This window comes from Terrapene carolina, unplaced genomic scaffold (genome assembly GCF_002925995.2).
Source record: "Terrapene carolina triunguis isolate 2854851 unplaced genomic scaffold, T_m_triunguis-2.0 Scaffold32922, whole genome shotgun sequence".
NCBI lineage: Eukaryota > Metazoa > Chordata > Testudines > Emydidae > Terrapene > Terrapene triunguis.
In genome coordinates, this window is record NW_020697273.1 from 1,791,512 (window position 1) to 1,813,487 (window position 21,976).

General features: G+C 45.3%; 1 protein-coding gene across 1 annotated transcript in view; it reads left to right on the plus strand.

The window, feature by feature from the left end:
* LOC113409383 (zinc finger homeobox protein 3) overlaps nt 1-21,976 on the plus strand; it is a 175,676-nt gene that overhangs the window by 130,024 nt on the left and 23,676 nt on the right. The window contains exons 5-6 of the mRNA XM_026663222.2: nt 12,997-13,130; nt 13,365-13,565. Of these exons, the coding sequence (XP_026519007.1) occupies nt 12,997-13,130; nt 13,365-13,565 (335 nt within the window). The remainder of the gene's footprint in view (nt 1-12,996; nt 13,131-13,364; nt 13,566-21,976) is intronic.

A 21,976-nucleotide genomic window follows, 5' to 3' on the forward strand; every position in this document is an offset into this window, starting at 1 on the left:
TAACATGTTACGACTCATTTTCCAAGTCTAGACAAGCCTCAACGAGCATGCAGAAATGTTTGTCAATCCGTTCTACGCAGTCCTCCTCCTTCGTCTCCCTCAGCTTGAACAAAATGGTGCATGAAGGAGACCCAACTGACGACAATCCTTTTCCAAAGCTCCTCCTGCGAGGCTGCATATCTCCAGGGAGAGAGGTAAAAGTCTGGCATGGATTAGAAACTGACTAAGATACAACAAAAAGAAGAAATAAACGTTTAGTTTTCACCATGGCAAAAGGTTAACAGTGGAGTGCTCCCAAGTTCCATAATAAGACAGTGTTGTCTGATTTATTGATAACAGGAGAATGGGGCCAAGGGTCAGGTGGCAAACGTGCTGGTGACAGAAAGTTATGTAGGCTAGAGAAGACTGTGTGAGGAACTTCAGAAGAGACCTACTTAAACTGTAAGCTCTGTGGGGCAGGGACCATCCTTTTGCTAAGTATTTGTACAGAGAGTAGTACAAGGGGACCCTGCCCACTGGTTGGAGCCCCCAAACACGACCACAATACAAATAATTCATCATCATCAACCTGGGTGAATGGGCAGCAAGATTGAAGATGAATGAAATTCAGTGTCAACAAATGCAAGGGAAGCACATTGAAAGGACTATTTGAACTATTTGTAAATGTTAATGTATTCCAAATTATCTCACAGTGCTGGCCCATTGGTATTAGTAGCACTGCAGGAGAAAGTTTAAATTTTCAGATTGTTTTCAGTTATATGTTTTAAATTTTTCACATAATTTCTTAGTTTTGTAAAACTTTTTTTTCACCCACAAAATCTAAATGTTGGACTTGGATTTTTAAGGCAGGCTCCTTGTATTATCATTTTCCTGTGAAATTCCTAGCCCATCTTTGGTGTAAGTGCCATGTAAACAAGAAATACTAAAACCAATTTATAGCACCTCAAAGCTTTGCTTAGTGTAAAAATTCTCTAAAGGGAAATAAACTATACTGTGTTAGGCCTCACTGCTATAACTGACTCCACATAGGCAGGTCGCTGCGCTTCCACAGAGCCCCACAAAGTCAATGGTGCACTGGGCTTGCCCTGGCCAGAGACTGTAGCAAGGTCAGGGACACTGAGTTTAGTGGGATTTAAGCACATGCTTAAGTGCTTTGTTGAACTGGGGCCCTAATTTCTGACATGTAATAAAAATACCTCACATTATTTCAAACCAGAGAAACACCGAAACCTTTTCTTACTGGAGCAGTGTAGCAATGTGATTGTAGCCATGTTGTCCCAGGATATTAGCGGGACAAGGTGAGTGAGCTCTGTGTGGCTCGAAAGCTTGTTCCTCTCAGCAACAGAAGTTGGTCCAGTAAAAGATATTGCCTCGCCCACCTTGTCTCTGTAGGTGTACAGAGCAATTGTAATTTTACAATTGAGTCCATTCTGCTTCCAGAATCCCCTTGAAGACAATGGAAGATCAGGGCAAGGAGGAAATGCAGGTTCAAGCACTCATGTGAACAGGGCTTTAGACTGAAAGTCAAGAGACTCTGCTTCTGTTCCTGATGTTGTTGTTTGTTTATTTGTATTACGGTAGCACCTAGGAGCTGTAGTTATGCACAGCACCCACTGAGCTAGCCACTGTACAAACAGTCCCTGTTCCAGTGAGCTTACAGTCTCAGTATAAGACAGGAGACAACAGATAGATGCAGATGGATGGGGGAATACAAGGAAACAATGAGACAATAATCCGAGGGTAGCCGTGTTAGTCTGTACCAGCAAAAACAATGAGGAGTCCTTGTGGCACCTTAGAGACTAACAAATTTATTTGGGCATAAGCTTTCGTGGGCTAGAACCCACTTCATCAGATGCATGCAGTGGAAAATACAGTAGGAAGATATATATATATATATATATACATACATACATACACAGAGAACCTGAAAAAAATGGGTGTTGCCATCTCAGCTGTAACAAGGGTAATCAATTAAGGTGGGCTATTATCAGCAGGAGGAAAAAAAAACTTTTGTAGTGATAATCTGGATGGCCCATTTCAAACAGTTGACAAGAAGGTGTGAGTAACAGTAGGGGAAAAAAATAGCATGGGGAAATAGTTTTTACTTTGTGTAATGATCCATCCACTCCCAGTTTTTATTCAAGCCTAATTTAATGGTGTCCAGTTTTCAAATTAATTCCAGTTCTGCAGTTTCTCATTGGAGTCTGTTTTTTAAGTTTTTTTGTTGGAGAATTGAGACTTTTAGGTCTGTAGGGAGGTTGAAGTGTTCTCCGACTGGTTTTTGAATGTTATAATTCTTGACATCTGATTTGTGTCCATTTATTCTTTTGCGTAGAGACTGTCCGGTTTGGCCAATGTACATGGCAGAGGGGCATTGCTGGCACATGATGGCATATATCACATTGGTAGATGTGCAGGTGAACGAGCCTCTGATGGCGTGGCTGATGTGATTAGGTCCTATGATGGTGTCCCTTGAATAGATATGTGGACCTTTTCAGGATGGCGATCTTCCAGAAAACACCATCCTGGCCACTATGGATGTAGAAGCCCTCTACACCAACATTCCACACAAAGATGGACTACAAGCCATCAGAAACAGTATCCCCGATAATGTCACGGCAAACCTGGTGGCTGAACTTTGTGACTTTGTCCTCACCCACAACTATTTCACATTTGGGGACAATGTATACCTTCAAGTCAGCAGCACTGCTATGGGTACCCACATGGCCCCACAGTATGCCAACATTTTTATGGCTGACTTAGAACAACGCTTCCTCAGCCTCTTGTCCCCTAACGCCCCTACTCTACTTACGCTACATTGAGGACATCATCATCTGGACCCATGGAAAAGAAGCCCTTGAGGAATTCCATCATGATTTCAACAATTTCCATCCCATCATCAACCTCAGCCTGGACCAGTCCACACAAGAGATCCACTTCCTGGACACTACAGTGCTAATAAGCGATGGTCACATAAACACAACCCTATACCGGAAACCTACGGACCGCTATACTTACCTACATGCCTCCAGCTTTCATCCAGACCACATCACAGGATCCATTGTCTACAGCCAAGCTCTAAGATACAACCGCATTTGCTCCAATCCCTCAGACAGAGACAAACACCTACAAGATCTCTATCAAGCGTTGTTAAAACGACAATACCCACCTGCTGAAGTGAAGAAACAGATTGACAGAGCCAGAAGGATACCCAGAAGTCACCTACTCCAGGACAGGCCCAACAAAGAAAGTAACAGAACGCCACTAGCTGTCACCTTCAGCCCCCAACTAAAACCTCTCCAGCACATCATCAAGGATCTACAACCTATCCTGAAGGACGACCCCTCACTCTCACAGATCTTGGGAGACAGGCCAGTCCTCGCTTACAGACAGCCCCCCCAACCTGAAGCAAATAGTCACCAGCAACCACACACCACACACCAAAGACACCAACCCAGGAACCTATCATTGCAACAAAGCCTGTTGCCAACTCTGTCCACATATCTATTCAAGGGACACCATCATAGGACCTAATCACATCAGCCACGCCATCAGAGGTGAAGTGGATTTTAGCCCATATGCCCAAATAAATGTGTTAGTCTCTAAGGTGCCACAAGCACTCCTCATTCTTTTTGCTGAGACAATATTGTTCAGCATGATAGGCTGTGATTTCAGCACACTGGCAGCATAACCACTGTCAAGTTCTTTTCAAGGCATCATGGCAAAGGAGGGTTTAGAGGAGGGATTTGAAGGACAATAAGGACATCGCTTTCCAGATGTTTACAGGGAACTTCTAAGCATGAGGGGCAGCAAAAGAGTGAAGGTGCATGTTTAAAAATTTAACAAGTGGACAAGGCAGGCTGACATCATGATCTGATCCAAGGCAGGCGTCCACCTTTTGATAACGAGTGAGAGACGATATGTTGGGTAGGGGCAGGTAATGAAGGGCCTTGAAACTGAAAATAAGTAGCTAATGTTTGATGCGATAGAGAAGAGGGAGCAAGTGGAGGGATGCAAATAGAGGAGTGACATGGTCAAAGCAACGGGCTAGGAAAATGACCTTCGTAGCTGTGTTCTGGATATGAGCAGAGCAAGACTGCATTCTCAAGGCCAGAGAGAAGGATGTTGCATCGATGTGATATAATGACCGCTTGGATGAGATTTTGTAGCTGTATGAATAGATAGGAAGGGGCGGTAGCTTAGAATCAGCAAGATTTAGATACAGCCTAAATGTGAAGACCTAGAGGAGACGATGCGACCTAGAGGAGATGATGCCGACGTTTCACGCCTGAGTGACAGACGGTATGGTAGTGTTATCCACAGTGATTGAGAAAGGAGGGGGTGTGCCAGAATGAAACTTTTGTAAGATATTTGCGATGAAATGGAAAAGACTCAGCACTTTAGGTTTCCCTGTTTCATTGCAAATTTATAACAATTTTCCAGTTTCAAAACAAGTCTGTGAAATTTTCTTTTTTTTAAATTCGTAAATTGAACAAATTATTCTTGAATAAAAATGTTCTATGTTCAAGTAACATTCTCCCCCCCGCCAAAAAAAACCACCTTTTGTGCATAATGATCAGTTTTCAAATTAAAATTTAGAATTTTTGCATATTTCGATGTGAATCCAGCCATTTCTAGAAGTTTTGGCAAAAAGCAAAATCATAAAATGGGCCACAATGAAATTACAAATGGGTTTTCATTACATTGCACAAAAAAGCTCTATCATTTTTGCATTCACTAGTCCAAATGCTTTGTATGCATGGCAGACCCCAGAGCATGGCCAATGGCTCTGAACAATCACTAGCTTTTCATAGGAGTTCAGAATGTTTGTGCTTTTTTAAAATCAATTATTTATTGGTTTAGAAGCACATTGCTAATGTTTCCTGTTCCTGGATTGGGCTTGTTTGCTTTTCATTTTCATTAAAGTAGTAAGATTAAATAGCTTCTGCACATTCAAGAGATGCAGCATGAGTGGTCCTGAAGTTCCTTCCTACCTGTCTGTCTTATGTTCTAGTTCTTCCAATTTTAGTGCCAAAGAAGGACAATTCTCAAATCTCAGCCTCTGAGCAAAGAATATATCATGTTTTCATGATTAACTTCAGATTCATCACAAATGAGCAAAAAACCGCAATTGTTGCCTGACTGTATTTTCAAATCATGAAAATATGAATGAATTCTAGATGTAAATGTTTAATATCAGACACATTGGTTGCCACCGAGAGCCCTGAGTCCTATCCAGGGAAACCAATTCAGGACTTAAAGAATTTTGTTATGTTTTATTATTTTTAAACATGAAATATATAATGTTGATAAAATGTCAGAGAACATCTCAACCTCAAGTGACCCTGCTATATGAAAGACTTTATTAGTGTTATCAATTGTATGGACTTCAGTACATCAGTGTTTTTTTGGTTTTTTTTTAAATCACTGCTTAAAATATAGATTGAAATGAAATATTTCTGGAGGACTAGCCTGAAGGGTTTAAAAAAAATCATTTTTTTTTTAATTCATGATGCTCACCTAACCCTGAGCAATTAGTGCAATGGAGCATCCCTTATTTGAATCTGTGGTAGATTGCTATTAAAGGAGGTATTAATGGGCTGCTGAGAGCTGGGAAATTGTTGCAGAAAAGTGTGTTTATGGAGTGTGGTGCTGGCAGGCGTGATTTCAATCGGATTTGACATGTTTAACATAAATGTATACTGCACAGCTCCTGCAGTTTATGAATAATTCCTACATGTCCTCTCCCTTTCTAATTACTGAAATTGAAAAAAACAGGTCAGGCACATCCTGGCGGAAATCTATTACCACCCCTCCCCCCTGCCTTTTTTTAACATCTGTAGTTTTGGTGAGCACTTCCTGTCTGGGATATTCGGTGACACGAGTAAAGGAAGGGGAGAGATCAGGTGGGGAGAGGAAAGGAGAGGCAAAGGCAGGAGGACATATTTAGAGTAGTTCTGGATCCCTGCTTCTGTCAGACTGAGGGATGCACAAATAGGGGGATTGTGCAGCTCAGTGCAATTGCTCTTCGGTCTCAAGAGACCAGGAGCAGACTTCCAAGGCACAAAAGGGCACTGAGGCACCCAACTCCCATTGAAAGCCCATGGGAGTTTTGTGCCTACATGCCCTTGGTGCCTTGCAAAAACTCCCCCGGAGGCTTTACTTGCAGAGCATTGATGGCTCATCTCTAAGCCAGGACGCCATCTCCAAGGTCTGATTTTACTTGCCTGTCTGTTATTCGTATAAAGGAAATATGGTCCACCTGCTGTTGGGGATGCTGTTCTCTGGCCCAGGACGATGCTCTGGAAGGTCTTGCTGATGAATCCTACAGTCATAGAAGGCAGAGATGTCCCCCAGCAGTGCCCATGGTCTTTAATCCTAATGATTATGCTAGGAAGAAAAGGTACAACATTAGGGGATGTCCCCGTATGCATGACTTGTGCATTGCAAAACAGTGACCTGATGATTTCATGTACGTGCCAGTAATAATATGCTCTAAAGATATGGGACAGTACTGCCCAAATTAGGAAGGTAGCAAATATTGGGCTTACTCCACAGCACGGTCCAAAGGTAATTGAACACTCTTCTTCTGAGGTCCAGTTTATTTAGTCCTGACACACGTTGGCCCTTCAGGCCACACTCCCAGTTCAGTCTCTCTCTCCTCTTGGGGGAGGAGTCCCCAGCTTTCCTTCTCAGAGCTGGCTTTCAGTTCAGTGACTCGCTCTTCAGGCCCCTAAACTCAGGATATCTCAGGGGCTTCCCTGCTTTAGCAGACCACTCCCAGCCCTTCCTGGCGGGGGCGACTCTGCCGATCTCAGGGTACTCCCTGCAGGAGCCCTTCTAACTCTCCACGGTAAACAGGTGTGGCTGAGCCCTGGTCTCTAGCCCTTAAAGAGGCACGCCATCCTGCTGCACCAACTTAAACTTCTTGTTAACTTCATGTTGTTGTCCTGGCCCATTGCTCTGACCATGTAACTCCTGTAGTTGAATCCTTCTGCTGGATCCCCCTGTATCAATTTCAAGCTTCTTATCTTGACCATCAAGGCCCTTCATAACTCTGCTAGTCCTGATTTCTCTGCTCTGGTCTCTTGTGACATTGCATCCTGACCCAGTCTGGTCTGCCAGCTACAGCTGCTTTGACCACTCACTTGTCTGCTCCTCACACATTCCTCCCTACTGTGTCACCTTCATCGAGCATAGTCCGCAGGGCTTTTCCTGCTGCGAAGCCCACAGGAAATCAGCCAACCCCTAGCGGCTAGTCTGAAGGGGAGCTGGGGAAAGAGGATAGTATTTATTGATGTCATTACAAAACGTATATATAATCGATTGTCTCCTTGTCTCCCACCATTTGTATCTTGCTTGTCATCTTATATTGTAAGCTCATTGGTGCAGGGACCACATCTGTGTGTTTGTAGAGGCCCTTATCCTGTTTGGGGCTTCTGGGTGCTGTGGTAAGATAAATATTTAATATCAGTTCAGCTATTCAGACTCACTGCAGAATAAAACATATAACTCAAAGCTAGACAAATAAATCCATTTGACCATTTTCAGGGTCACACTTTTAAAAGATAGACAAAGGTCTGTGTGTGAAAGTGCACTTGCAAATATCTCTGTATTTAATTCTATCTACTGTATGATCCTATTATTTATGAAATGTGTATTTGAAAAAATCCAGTAGAGCAACAGGCGATATTCAGTCCTATTAGTATGGCTACAATGTCCCATTAGGATGAATGGGACCTTTGGGGAATAGGGAATGTAAACAGACAGCGTTTCAGAAGGAAACATTCTAACCATATGTTATTAACACAAAAAGGAACAAACGTGCAGTAGTGCAGCAATATTAGACAAGGAAATTCCATTTAAGTGAGGCTTAAGCTCTACTCTCGTGGTTTATTATGTCACTAGAAGCCCTCAATGGAATTATTGACTTGTATTTATTCCTATTATATTAATATAAATGGTGTGTTCCTGCTGGAATAGCAAATGTATGATAGAGAGATCTGCCTGAAACTTGATACCAAAATATGCAGGATTCCAAAGCTGTTTCTCTGTGTGCTCCAGTGAAGAACACTCCCCAATGTAAGAATGCTGCCTCACCACTCATCCACTCTGATAAAGATAGGAGGGTGAAGGCCTTATGGCGTAGGGGAATGAAAAGGGATGAGATAATCCTGTCACTTCTCCAAGCACCGGCTCTCCAGACAGAACCAACAGGGACTCTAAGGATACCTTTCTACTGAATGAGTGTAGCGAGAGCTCCTCATGGCCGTTTTAAAATCCTCTACAAAAGGCAGTCAGATTTAACTCTGAGGGTTAGAGTTTGGTACAAAATTTCAGAGTGCAGGGTCCCATATGGTCGTTCCAGGAAAAATTTGAGGAAAAGGTCTGAAGAACCTGTCACTGTGGAGAAAGGCCTGTGGGAATCAGCAACCCCACTGGGTAATTGTAGTTTCTATCAGGCAGCAAAAATAGTGTTCTAGTGGGGTTGAAAGTGTAGCTGAGACTGGCTGCTGAGCTAGTATGAAGCGTACTTTCATAATCAATCAAGGTAGCAAAAACCCTACTGTAAATTTGTGGGGCAGGTGGCAAGCTGGTTTACGGAATGCAGGGAGATGAGAACCTCTGGCTTACGGAAAGCAGCATGAATTAATAATCATTTAATTGGCTCCTCCATTATGTTGCTGGGTCGGGAGATGGAAGTTTAGATGAAGGGGCTGTCAGTGGTACTTTAGCTAAGAGAGTCTGATGGTTGAAAGGTGGGGGGTGGCGGCTGCCTTTGGCCTTTCCACAAGGCTCAAGCATAGTCAGCTCTTTGGGTCCCTCGCTATGTTAACCTCTGGGGTTAGCAAAGAAAAGGATGAGTGTCACTTCTGGGTGGCATTTCCCCTTTAAAATAGAGAGAGTGAATCCCCCCGTGCTGAAAAGCAGGTGTTGTCTGGCATAAGCTCTGAAGAAGTAGCCTCTCAGAAATGCTTCAGGAGGGTAGGATGCCTTGCAGCCATACTGCTTTCAGGTATGGGTGTGAGGTACATGTTTTCTCTGTCTATGGAAAGGTGTATTCTTCTAACCTCTTTATTTCTTTAAACCTTGAGATGAGCAAATCAATGCACAAATTACCTCCTGCTTAGGACATTTATCACATTTTCATTTGTTTTCTTGAGCGGAGCCCTGGTCTTTGAGCAGGATCTCTCCTTGGCCCCTACTTGTGGTACAGAGTTTAATGTGACATCTTATCTAATGTCACAAGTAACCCTCTCAAAGCCAGTCCCTGCTCACTGAATGTCTCCTGCAATGTGTCGATCACAGTTCATTCCACTGAGTGAAAACTAGAAACTTACGTTGTCAGTAAAGGACTAGTTCTGTTTTTATGCTCCTCATTACCTACAAGAGGTGTCATGAAGATCATGGTGATAAGTCTGATTTCGACCACCACATTCTGGGAATGTTCATCCTGACCTCACCTTGGGAGCCTCAGGCCAATCTGATGTCACATACGTAGATACTAGGTGTGTGGCAATAGCAGGGCACAATAGGGAGAGCCATGGAAAGCTTTGGAGACTTGGGTAAATAAAGCATTGGTTTTCGGTTTGCTTTTTATGAGTTAAAGATAGACTTTAACATAGGCTTTTGTGTTTAATTACGGTTACCTTGTCCACATTGTGCCCATGAGAACATCCATCTCCTGCATGTATATTTTTACATTTAATGTATATGAAACAGGTGGTTAAACTGACAGATAGTAAATCTAGGAAGGGGGGAGTTTCTATCCTGTAGGGACTCTTCCTGCCACAAACACCGCAGGAGAAGAATCACTAGATGCCTGTTGCATTCAACTAATAGTAGTTCAAGGGTTGAAGTGAAAGTTGATAGAGCCCAGAGAGTCCCTCCCCAAACCACGCTGGAGACCTAATTACCAGTCAGTGCAAGGGGACAGGGCCAGATTTACACCTTACATGCCCCTAGGCACAGCATCTTCAACACACACACACCCCTCGCCCACAGACCCCACCACAACTGCACAGCACCATGCACACCACTACCCAGCGCCCCCCGCCCACAGACCCCCCACCCAGCGCCCCACCACCATAACTGCCCAGGGCCCCACACAGACACCCCACTGCCTGGCACCCCAACACACACACACCTCCCCCACTGCCCAGAGCCCCTCCCTCCCCAAGACCTACTCCCCGGCCACACTCACCAGCCCCGCTTGGAGGTGACTGTGTCTGCCAGGCTGATCACTCTGGCCCCTCAGGTGTGGCGCGATCAGCCAGGCTGGAGCAGGAGCGAGGCCTGCCCAGGCCGGGCTCCCTCAGGTCGCACTTGCCTGGCAGGGCCTGCATTGGACTGCTGAGCTCTTCCCCTGCCACAGGGGCCTGCTTCACCTTCCCTGCTGGTAGAAGCTCCCCAGCAGGGCTGCGTGGGGCCGTCTCCCCCTCAGCTGGCCCTGCCCCCTGCTGGGACCTGGGAGCAGCAAACTTTGCATTTTTAGGCACCCCTAGAACGCTGGCGCCCCTAGGCACGTGCCTACTGTGCTAACTGGAAATCCAGCCAAAATCTTGTAGGGCTCTGTGATTCAGGTCCCCATGAATAGGGAAGGGAGTGCTGCTTGTATTGCTGCCTGACTGTATGCAGACAGAGCTTGGGGCCTGATGCCGGACTTCCCGACTGTGGTTGACATTTTAATGTCTGAGGTCAAACTGAGGAGTGGACAATATCAGCAGTAGTTAACCTTCTTATTGGGGCCACTCTCCTCACGTCACACGGGGACCAGCCAAGGCAATTTAACACTGGATCATCTTCCACTAGCCACAGCGAAGGAGTTCTTGCTAGGAATTCTTCTTACTCTTATTGGTAGAGTGGGGGCTCATGAAGCACAGCCTGGCTCAGTGCTATTCTCTTGTCACACCATGAATCGGATCTAGAGGACTGTTTCCCATGGCGTGGGGTGGGGCAGGTAGGTAATCTTCACCCACAGCCCTGATGCTCCATTTGTACTGTGAGGTTACTTTCCTTTTCCCCAAAAAAATAAACTAAACTTCAATTCTGTAGAAATCTTTTTAAAGAAGCTCCATCTCTGAGCCACAAGGGAGGTTTTAGATTCAAACAGCAAGTTTGTGAGTTGAATAAAAGTTCATCTTGCCACGTGGACAAGACAATGGTGGATGCGTTCTGATGTCTGTAGATTTACCATGAAAGCATTGACTTCTTTTACACTAATAAGCTGTAGGGTTGGCCTTTTTTTAGTAGACTGAGCAGCACAAAGGTCTTAATGGTACACTGGGATTCTACACATGTTTTGGGGGTATGTGCTTAAATTTGACACTGAGGCATTAGACCACCGTAGGAGCACAGGACTGAAATATCAGGGGTTCTGCAGGACAGGAATTAAGTGTATTAGCAGAGCCATGTGGCAAAGAACTTGCCAATCATCTGTCCTGGCTCTCGCCACTATATCGCTTGGACACATTCAGGAGCACTAACATTCATCAACTCCTCTCTCCACAAGAATGACACAGGTCCTTTTATGTCCATTCATAGTGTCTGTCTGACTCCCTTTTCCTGGAACTGGTTTTGCACTCTGTTTATTTTATGAATGCTTAGTGTTGGGGGATTGTTAAATGTGTGAATTAGATTTCCGATTAGAAGGCACATTTTGGAATAAATCCCACCTCGATAGCTTTGAAAGGGTTTCTGGCATGTGAATAACATATCTAAGCTGTGCACTGACTGCAGCTTCTGAAGTGAGGTGTGGTTGGTTCCACAGCATCAGGTTCACAGTGTGAATAAGAGATCGGGAACAGGCTGTGGGGGAACCAGTCTAAGAACGTTACAGCACCTGGTTAATCGGCAGCCAGTCTATCATGTTAAATATCCAGCTGTCATGTATTATCTTTCAAGTGAAAATGAATAACTCCCATTAAGGATGAAATGGGTTTGAAGTCGATTCAAGACAGATTATAGTACTGTTATGAATATGTGTTCGGGGCGGGGGGGGGGGACTGTGTGTAATATGCCTGTCTTTCTAGTTTTTAAATAATAGATGTCCTACAAACTTACGTACTCCAGGTTACCAAGATACAGGGTTTATAGGTCATAGGATGTGCATTCTGGGAACAGCGTCAATTTCCTGGAATATTTTCTGCATTGAGCTCTGATTTTATTACTTTTCTGTATACGTTTGAATTTGAATACCATTGCTTTGTATTAATGTGTTTAAGGTTTATGCCTAAACAGCCATTCTTGGTGTCCATATCGGAGCCAGTCCCACCGCTGGTCATAGGCCAGGCTCTGTCACCCAGACTTCCTGGGGATTTCAGGGGGACTGCTCGGTGGAGAGTAAGACCAGCTCTGCCCGAACGCTGAGTGCACGCCACACTCGGAACCCCCAGCTGCTGCCAGTCTAGGAAAGTGAGACTGAGTAGGACCCAGATGTGAATCTTCTGCGTTGCACCTACCACTGCCCTGGGCTGGCTTTAATGAATGAATGCCTCACAATGCTTCGCACACGGTGTATGAACCTTTCTGCACTCAGGGTAGGAATGTCCTCCTGCATTGTCCTCTGTATAGCCAACTCTTCCTGGAACGAGGGGGAATCCTGACACTCAAGCACTGACATATGGCCAAGTGGTCCAATCTCATATGTAAACACAGGAGAAGACTGTCTTGCATCTACTAGATTTTAAGCTGACCCAGGGAGTTGGATTGAGTGGTTGTGCTTTTCTGCTTGTAGCTGTATGGATCTGTCACAGTTCCTTATTTCTTAGTGCCAGTAATGCCAGATAGCGAGAGAGAAACTCGTACTTTCTCCCTAGCATGTTTAGTAAGATGTCACTTGGCCCAGATGTTCCTCCTCTTCAAATCCTTAGACTGTGTTTGTTTCAAGAAAATACAACAGCACAAATGGAATTACTGATCTTTTCATCCAGCATGAATCCCTTTAGAGCTGGCCTGATGGGGATGTCCTAATGCAAGTCTCATTTGTCTTTGCAGCGCCAGCCAGCCAGGCAGACAAGGAGCTGACAGAGTCTCCAGCATCCTCCAAACGCATGTCATTTCCCAGCAGCTCTGAGTCACCTCTCTCCTCTAAATGGTCAAAAACTTCAGAGGAGACCAAATCAGAGCAGGTGAGGCACAGGACCCCAGCATTACTTCCTGGAAAGCCATAAAAATCTAGAGGCTGTTAATTCACTTCCCAGGTGTTGAGAGAAAAAGAAAAGCTGATGAAAAGGTGGTGATTGAGTGGTAGGACAAAGGCACAAGATTATTACAGTCAATCTGTAAGGAAGGAGGAAATATAAGCAGTGATTGTGTCAATCACGTGATTCAGTCAGCATGTTTTGTTTCATCTCTCTCTATAGATGTATCAGTGTCCATACTGCAAATACAGTAACACCGATGTGAACCGGCTGCGGGTACATGCCATGACCCAGCACTCAGTGCAGCCCATGCTCCGCTGCCCGCTCTGCCAGGACATGCTCAACAACAAGATCCATCTGCAGCTGCACCTCACACACCTGCACAGTGTGTCACCTGACTGTGTTGAAAAACTCATCATGACGGTAAGTCTCTGGGAGCCAAAGTGCACCTTCTGCCTTCCCAGCAAGAGTGAAGTTGTCTTAGCATAAACGAAAGGGCCTTGCCTGTGCCCATGGGCACTGGCTAGTTTTGATGTAACCTGCTGATCCAAGATCCCACTCCTTGATCCTACAAGAACTTCCCTTGCTTTGATTCTTCTCATCCCCATGTTTGGGTATTGTGGTGGTTGGCACAATAAAGAAAGAGTTACCCTGTGGAGATACTGAGAAGAATATTCAGGAAACATGCTCTCCCTTAACCCCTTAAAGTCACTGCAAAAGTCAAGTCTTAGGTGGAGGCTTGTGGGAGAGGCAGCAGTTCATGTGACTGTGTTGCCTCCAGTGAAGGAGAGAACAAGTGCTGCCATGTTAACTCTCTCATGAAATCAGACAGCCAGGGTCGTTAAAGTGACGGTTTACAGGAAATCAGGAACTGGCTTTCTGTTTAAAACATAACTGGGAGAAGCGATAGGTTTACTGTCTTTGGCAATTTTATCATTCTTGAGGCAAGGGTGCGGCTGGCATGGGATGCACTGCCTCAGTGGAATTCACACTGTACACTTCAGTCAGTGATCGACGCTCATCATCATGGGAGTAGAAGTAGGATCTGGTCCTTCAATGAGAAATTAGTCAGTCAGAGATAACGTAACTTTTTATAAGTAACAGATCACTTTTTTCAAGGCAACTATAACAACCATGTGGATATTGTGTAGTTGGCCCGTGTGAGATGGATAATGTGTGGCTGTAAAATTCTGTCAATTCCTTGTTTAAAATGCCACTGTCAAAATGTTTTGAAATGCCTCATTTCAAATGGAACTTTAAGGATGGTCAGTTAAACTTCTCTGAAGTGGAAAGGTCTTTAAGCCGTTGAAATGGAGGAGATTTTCTAAATAATATCAAATATTTCCATGGAAACATGTAGTTAGAAATAGATCCATTTTTGTAATTTTCTCCAAGGTGGGTTGCACCCTCTGTGCAGCTGTGACTGTCTTCACCAGTGCAGTTTCTCTGTAAGTGTAGCAAAACTTGAGAGATCAGTTAAATCTGGTTCAGTACCAAGATATTTGTGTCAAACTTTTCCCTCCCTTCTACAGCATTGCTGTAGGTGTCAAACATGGGAGTCCTGTTCTAACACTGTCTCTAATGGAAGCCTTTATCCAGCATTCTGTTTGTCACCAGTTAATTTGAGAAGGAAATTATCATTACAGTGCATGATGGGAAATGTCCTCTTTATTACATTTCTAACATTGCGGTGCTCAAGCTGTCATTCTGAACAGGCTTTTTGTACAAGCGACATTCTCTCGGTCATGGACTGGCTGATCGGGGACTTGCTTTTATGATGTCTCTGTGGAGCACCTAGCACAATTTTGGCTTCTAAGCACTGCAACAATACAACTAAATAAAAATAATCTTGTGGGCTCACCTGTCTTTCCAGTGTTCCAATCCATGTGTATCATGGCACAAGAAAAAATGTCCAGTGGTCCATGTTTCTTCTTAGGTGGCATCGTTTGTGGAAGCACATGATCTTGCTCCAGCACCAGTCTTCCTCTTTCCCTTTTGTTTTCTGTCTTTTTCTCTCCTTCCTCCTTGCTTGTCAGATTTCTCCTTCCCTCTGCTGCTTTTCCCCCAGTTTCTCGTCCTTCCAGATCTGCTGCCATATCCCCCTCCCTCTGCTGTGCCTGGCTCCTGGCGGGCTGAAGGAATGCTCTGCTCCGCACTGGAGAATGGTTCATTAAATGCCAGAAGAGATGCTGTGCCTGGCAATCAGTGCTGGTCCAGGAACATATGGGAGAGATCTATGCACCACAGTCTGGGAACCATGATCTTGGAACACATCAACATCTAACAGTGTTGACAGGTCCCATTACTGCCCCCAGTAAATGCCAAATTCGGGTACCTCTGTCCTCAGTGAAAACAATAATAAACAATACAAAAATACCAGGGGGCTTTGGAAAGAGAACATGTTAGTTAGCTAACATTTATAGCGCTCAAGATATGTCTACACTAAAATTAAAACCTGCAGCTGGCCCGTGCCAGCCGACTCAGACTGGTGGGGCTTGGGTTGAGGAGCTGTTTAATTGCAGTGTAGACGTTCAGGCTCAATCTCTAGGACCCTCCCCCTTCATACGGTCCCAATGCTCAGGCTCCAGCCTGAGCCCAAATTCCTACACCGCAGTTAACCAGGCCTGTAGCCTGAGCCCCGCAAGCCCAAGTCAGCTGGCATGGGCCAACCACAGGTGTCTAATTGCAGTGTTGACACCCAGAGAGGCCCCAAACAGGGACGGAGCCCGATCATACTGGGGCATTGTATACATTGATATTCAAGGACTGTCCCAAAGAACTGAGATTCTAAGGCAGCTTAGAGTCAAACGCTAGATGAAAATATTTTGTCCCTATCATGAAGAGAAGAAATAAGAGAGCAGTGAGTAGCAATAGAGCTTCTGCCATACAAGTGGGAGTCCCCAGTCTGCCAAGAGTGCTCTCCATTGTTCTAGCCTAGAGAAATGGGGTCAATTTATGAGGCCTTGTCTACACATACAAGTTGTACCAATTTTACCTAAACTGGTTTAGAAACTGATGTGGTTAAATTGGTACAGCCCCTTGGGTGGGCACTCTGTCACGGTTAAGAATGCCTTATTTAAATCGATATACAGAATTCTTCAGACCATTTAGTCTGCAAGCAATTTAGTTAGCTTGGTGCACCTTCGGTGTGTGATCAAGACCTCACTCACCCAGTAGTTTAACAACCCCCACCCAGGGCACCTGGAGTGCTCCAGCCTTCTGCTGAGATCAGAAATCCCATCAGAAAGGATGGGAGTCTCCTGTGAGCCCTGTCCCATTACTTGTTTCTTTGTTCACGTCCATGAAGCCTGGGCTGCTTTTCTCTGTGGTGCTCGGGAAAGAACACCTGGGGAAGAGGGATGGTCTGCGTGCTTTGAATAAAGCAGAAGGGGGCCAGGCAGATATTTTCATTTTCCTTTAAATGGCAAACAACATGTTTTTTAAAAAAATAAAAGAAACAACCATTTGTGGTGGACACGGGAACTCTGTAAATTCCTAATTTTGCTCATTCCAGCCAAGATTCCTGTCTCAATCTGAAGGCACCGAGACCCGGTTCATGCACTGTAAGTGAATTGCAGCCCAATAAATGGGAGCCAGGTTGCTTTTGACACGATGTCTTTGCGTTCAGTATTTGAAGGAGGCTCAAGTTAATAATACCTTATCAGACGCCTTTCAGGAACCTGCAGTGTCTAATATGTCTGTTGCCATAGTAACAGCTGCTTGCTTATGCTCTGCATCTCATATCTGTGTGTTTCTTGTCCCTCTCCCTTTCATATCAACAAGCAGTCTGGGTGACTGTCCTGCTGGGAATAGCCAGAGCACTAGCCCTCCTTTCTGAGAACTGATCCTCTCCAGACACTCTGCTAGTCCATCAATGGTGGGGTGAGAGAGAAACGTGTGTGTGATTGGTATGTAGAGGTCCCGGAGCTCAAAGGCATGTGTGCAGCAACCCCAGCATCTAATGGACGGGGAAGACATGACCTAGAGGGTTTATATACAGTAAGTGGAGCTCCCAAGATACCCTGACAGCTGAAGGCAACATTCCACGCAGCCCCAGTCTGTCTGCACCAGTCTTCTACTGCTGCCACTTGGTTACGCTGGTGAATAAATGTGTTTAAAATTTGTTTTATATGGCATTTCATCTGCTCTAAACTACTCTAGTTGTCTTTCCACACAACAGCCACTTCACTAGTCCTGGACCTGCACCGCTTTGGCCAAGAGCTCCTTAATGAGGGTGAAGTGCAGTTCACTTCCATAGTCAATTGACAAGACTGATGGGCTCGAAATAGGAGAAGGGACTGCTTCCCAGGCAGCCTCCAGTAATGGGGAATTCTCCCGCCTCCCTCTCAGCTTCCTTTATCGTTCCATAAATTCCTCTACCCCTCCATTTAATTCTGTTGTTCGTTTTCTTGTCCCGTGTTTAAGGTGTCCTTCCATTGTTCCCTGGCGCCAGCTGTCTTTTCATCTTTTTCTTTTCTCTCTTGCTCCCAAAGTAATTCTTTCCTGTTTCTGCCATCCTCTCTCCTCTCTCACTGTCTTTATATTCTTTTCTCCTTTTCTATTGTCTCCTCTTACTGCTCTCTGCCTTCTGCTGTCAGTCAGTGTTTCTCTCTCCCTCCCTCTCCCCCCCCCCCCCCCCCCCCCCCCCTCACTCTGTGTCTCGTTCTCCATCTCGGATGAAGGTAATGAAAATAATCGGGCTTCATTAATTCTGAGCCCTGTGAGATGATAGCCATTTGGAGCCATGTTTGCCAATTAGATGGTCTAAATTAGAAGTGACCTTGGTATACTGCCATCGCTTTGCCTCTCTGAGTCTAATGAAGCTTTTCACTCCAGCCCCCTCTCTCTCTTTGTAATGGAAATTCCCTCCTTTGTCTGGTTCGGGGACCTTGCATTGTATGTGCATTTCCCCCCTGCATGGACAGAAGGGATATTAATGTAGCTCCTCAGACCCTTGCTAGGGAGGTTATTTTTAAATCTAAATTATTTTGGCCATGTTGGGGGAGCTCACGAAGAGCTACCTAGAACTTCCATGGGATTGGCCCTGCATCCCAGACAGGCAGAAGCAGCCAGTGGGAGAAGGCAGAGCTAATGTATTGATCTCTTGTCATTGTCCAAAGCTGGGTACGTGGCTTTGATGTGTCCAAGAGCCATGTTATGTACCTAGGGTCAGAATAGAGGAGAGACTGGCCAAGATGGGAACCTCCGTACGGATGTGTTACCACGAGACAGCAAGAATCCTAGCCACCACAGCTCAGGCCTCAGTGAAGCAGTGCTTTCTGAAAACCCCAACTATAAGCTTTGCTGAGGCTTAGAAAAGGGTATGGTGTGTGGAAATGGGAGGAGGGGAATGAGAGAACAGGGATGAACAGCCATTTACTGAGCCCAGCATTGCTGGCAGAGTGGAGATTGTACCGAGCTCCTTGTCCACCCCCTGAACTGTTGCATTCGGCTCTTACAACAGGCTCTCCAGCGCTGTCACTTGAAGAGTGTGGGTTTCCAGTTTCAGCAGGACTCCCACACCGAAGGATCATACTTCTCTCAGCCGTTTTGGACTGTCTCCTCTGAGGAAGCAGCTTACAGAGTCCTTTTCAAAAACAGCAGCAAGCTCATTTTCTCTTGAGGATGAGCATTGGAGCTTAGTCTCTGTGAGAGAGGACAGTCTTAAGGGAGACAAACAGGACAAGGAGAGAGGAGATCTGTGTTCAACTTCTGCTCACTTTGTAACACTGAGCAATTGGGCCAAATTTTTCCAAAATGGCCACTGATTTGGGGTATCGGGTACACATACCGGAGCCTGCTTTCCAGAGAGGCTGAGCACCCGTAGCTTCCATTGGCTTCAACTGGAATAGTGGGCGCTCAGCATCTACACAGACCAGGGACCAATTTCACCCCTAGCATAAATACTCACTAACCAATTTCATCTTGGGGCAGAAAGAAACTGCATAAGAGACATTGCTAGGACAGGAAGGAAACATACTAAGGTCTGATAGTACTGGGTATACATTTCCTGTGTAGGTGATACCATTCATAGCCTACACGATAACATTGTATAGAAGGATGACTTACAAGAGAGCCAGGAAGTGCTAGCGTATGGTCCCCTAGGACACATGCCTACATACTATGGGGATGGGCAGGTTAGAAATTCCGAGAGTGAACTAGATAATTATTTTCTAGAGCTAAAACATGCTAGTGACTTTCAGCCCAGATAGAAAAATGTGACTCTAACCCCAAGGGGATGACAATCTGATTTGAACATGGTACAGTGAGTGTGGCTAAGAAACAATAGGGAAGTGATAGAGGGAGATTGTGAGCTCTTTGGGGCAGGGACCATCTCTTTCTGTGTTTGTACAGCCCCTAGCACCATGGGGGTCACGGCTGGGGCTCCTCGGTGCTGCCCCAGTACATAGAATAACTAAGGTCTAGGGTTACACCGCAAGCTGACACAGTGATACGTTGCAGTTGTATACATATCTTAGGGTTGTTTTAATACCTTCATATTGGTGCATATGAAGTTGGTGTTGTGGAAGCACTAGAGAAACTTGAATGAGGAAATACAAGCAGTTAGGAGTTTGGAAGACTGGAGCTAGGGTTAGTTCCCAGCTATTGCTGGACCATCTGAATGGGAAGTGACCACATATGATCACATGAAACAGCACATAAGTTAACTTCCCCTACAAGACTCAACCCTCCACTGCCCTTCCACCCATGACAGTTACACCATTTAAATACAGACATAACCATAAACAGTATAAAATAATATCATTTACCTGGTTATCTGTGATTGGCAGCCAGGATTCAGTGCCTTCCTTTTCACCTTCTACTCTGATTATTTATTTGTATTGCGAAATCACCCGAGTGTGCCAGGCCCTCTCTGCACGCACAGGAAGCCATAGTCCCTGCCCCAAAGAGTTTAGCGTGTGAAAAGAAAACCGATGAAGATGGGGGCTTGGGACACCGCCTGTATGCCAAGTGGTCAGGTTGATGAGTGGTCAGGCAACTCCCTCTGGGGGAGACACTGGGCGTGGGAGGGGGAAGGCCCCCACCAGGAAGATGGCTGCGGCAAAGAGAACTGCTGAGCTGAGCTGGCAAATGACTGAGAGGTGGGGAGATCAGGCAATAGAGCTTTACATTCAGGGTTTCACTTGCCAGTGGCTCCCTTGCACAGCTTGCTGGGAGAGCCTGCAGTTGTCCTGACTACACAGATGCACACAATTTCTCACTTCCTGCCCTTCTGGCTCTGTCCCAGTTCCCTCTAGGAATTTTCTGCCTTATAACAGTTTCCTGTCCCAAAGCCCTTTCTGGATGTGGGGGAGGAAAGGGGGAGAGCTGAGGCTGTGGAGATGCAGGTAGGTAAAGGTAATTACTTAAGCACATATAGGGGCAGGACTTACTGGTTTGGAGGCCCAGATTAAGATGCAGAGGAGCATGTGAGGTTGATGATTATATTTCGGGGTGAGTTAATTGACAGAAGGTGAAGGCAGACAAAGAAACTCTGCTTACTGCCTTCTTGAATCCCAATCAGGAATTATGATTAAAGACGCGGCGAGACAACAGAGCCCTGATGAATTGGTGTCTTTTTTTTTTTTTCCTTTTTGCCGTCATTCACACTTGATTGACTTCAACCTTTCAAGTGCAAAAGTCTCTCTTTTCCATTATTATTCATAGCCATCTGAGTTTTTCTAATTAAAGTGTATGAAAACAATTACTGATCCGTCGTACCGAGTCTGTTAGCGGGGATGACTGCCTTACTGTAATGTGTATAAAAAGCCCACAGTTTTCTATAATGATGTGCTACTGAGGTGTTAGATAATTTTATTTTTTCTACTCTGTTGGGGTTTTTTTAATTTCTCGTTATTTATTTTTCATAATTCCTAAAGATCCTGGGAAAGCACTTTCCCTGCTGCTAAAACGGAGAGAGACATCGCTTTCTTTCTGTCTTTCCTCCTCCGCTTCCCACCTCATTCCCCCTCCTCTGAGTCTGGTGACTATGAATTAATCGGTGACCTTTCACTTCTTGCATTCCCTCTGGACTCACCAACCACAGCCTTCCGAAATGTTCTGCTTTGGAATAAAAGGTGTAATGAGTTTGGCATTCTCCACCCCTTTCCTAGTGCTTCCTCAGTGGCAGCTGCCTTTACAGGGTGCAGACGTCTGTAAAACACAAATGCTGTTGCTGTATCACTCACCTTCAGTGCTCAATTTGTGCCGGGGCTGAGTCCTGGAACTGCTAGGCCTGGCCGTTCAGAGCCCCGGCACCTCTGGGCTTGCTGTGTCAGTTACCAAAGTAAAACAATCACTTGAGCTCCAGCACCTCTTTCATTACAAATGAAGCACTGCTCACATCGCACAGCGCTGTGAGTAGCCAGTGCAGTCCCAGCATCCCTTCCCTCTGCTGTCTGACATCCGAGATCTCTCTCCATCACATCTTCGTTTGAGGCTGTCCAGGTACATGCTCCTGCTCCCCATGAACCTGAGCACGGCTGGATCAGACCCTCTTTCCCTACACAGTCTCTGTAGGGTTTATATCAGTGCCGGCGAGGAAGACACCATGTCCTATTTAGAGTTCACAGTATTTCAGCTATACCTTAGTCACAGACTTTGCTAGCATTTCATTAGTCATCCCGCATGCACCTTGTGGCCTTTGACTTAAGTTTGCTTAGAAGAAGGTAGGGAGCTGCACTGTAGGAAAGTATCACATCATTTGTTCTGCCAGGAAATCCAAGGATCCGTCCATTCCTCTGCCTGGCCTGAAGGGGACCCTTTTGTAGCTTCACTAGAGAATGTGACAGGTTAGCACCATCTCCAACATGCCGTCCTCTCCCAGCAGTCAG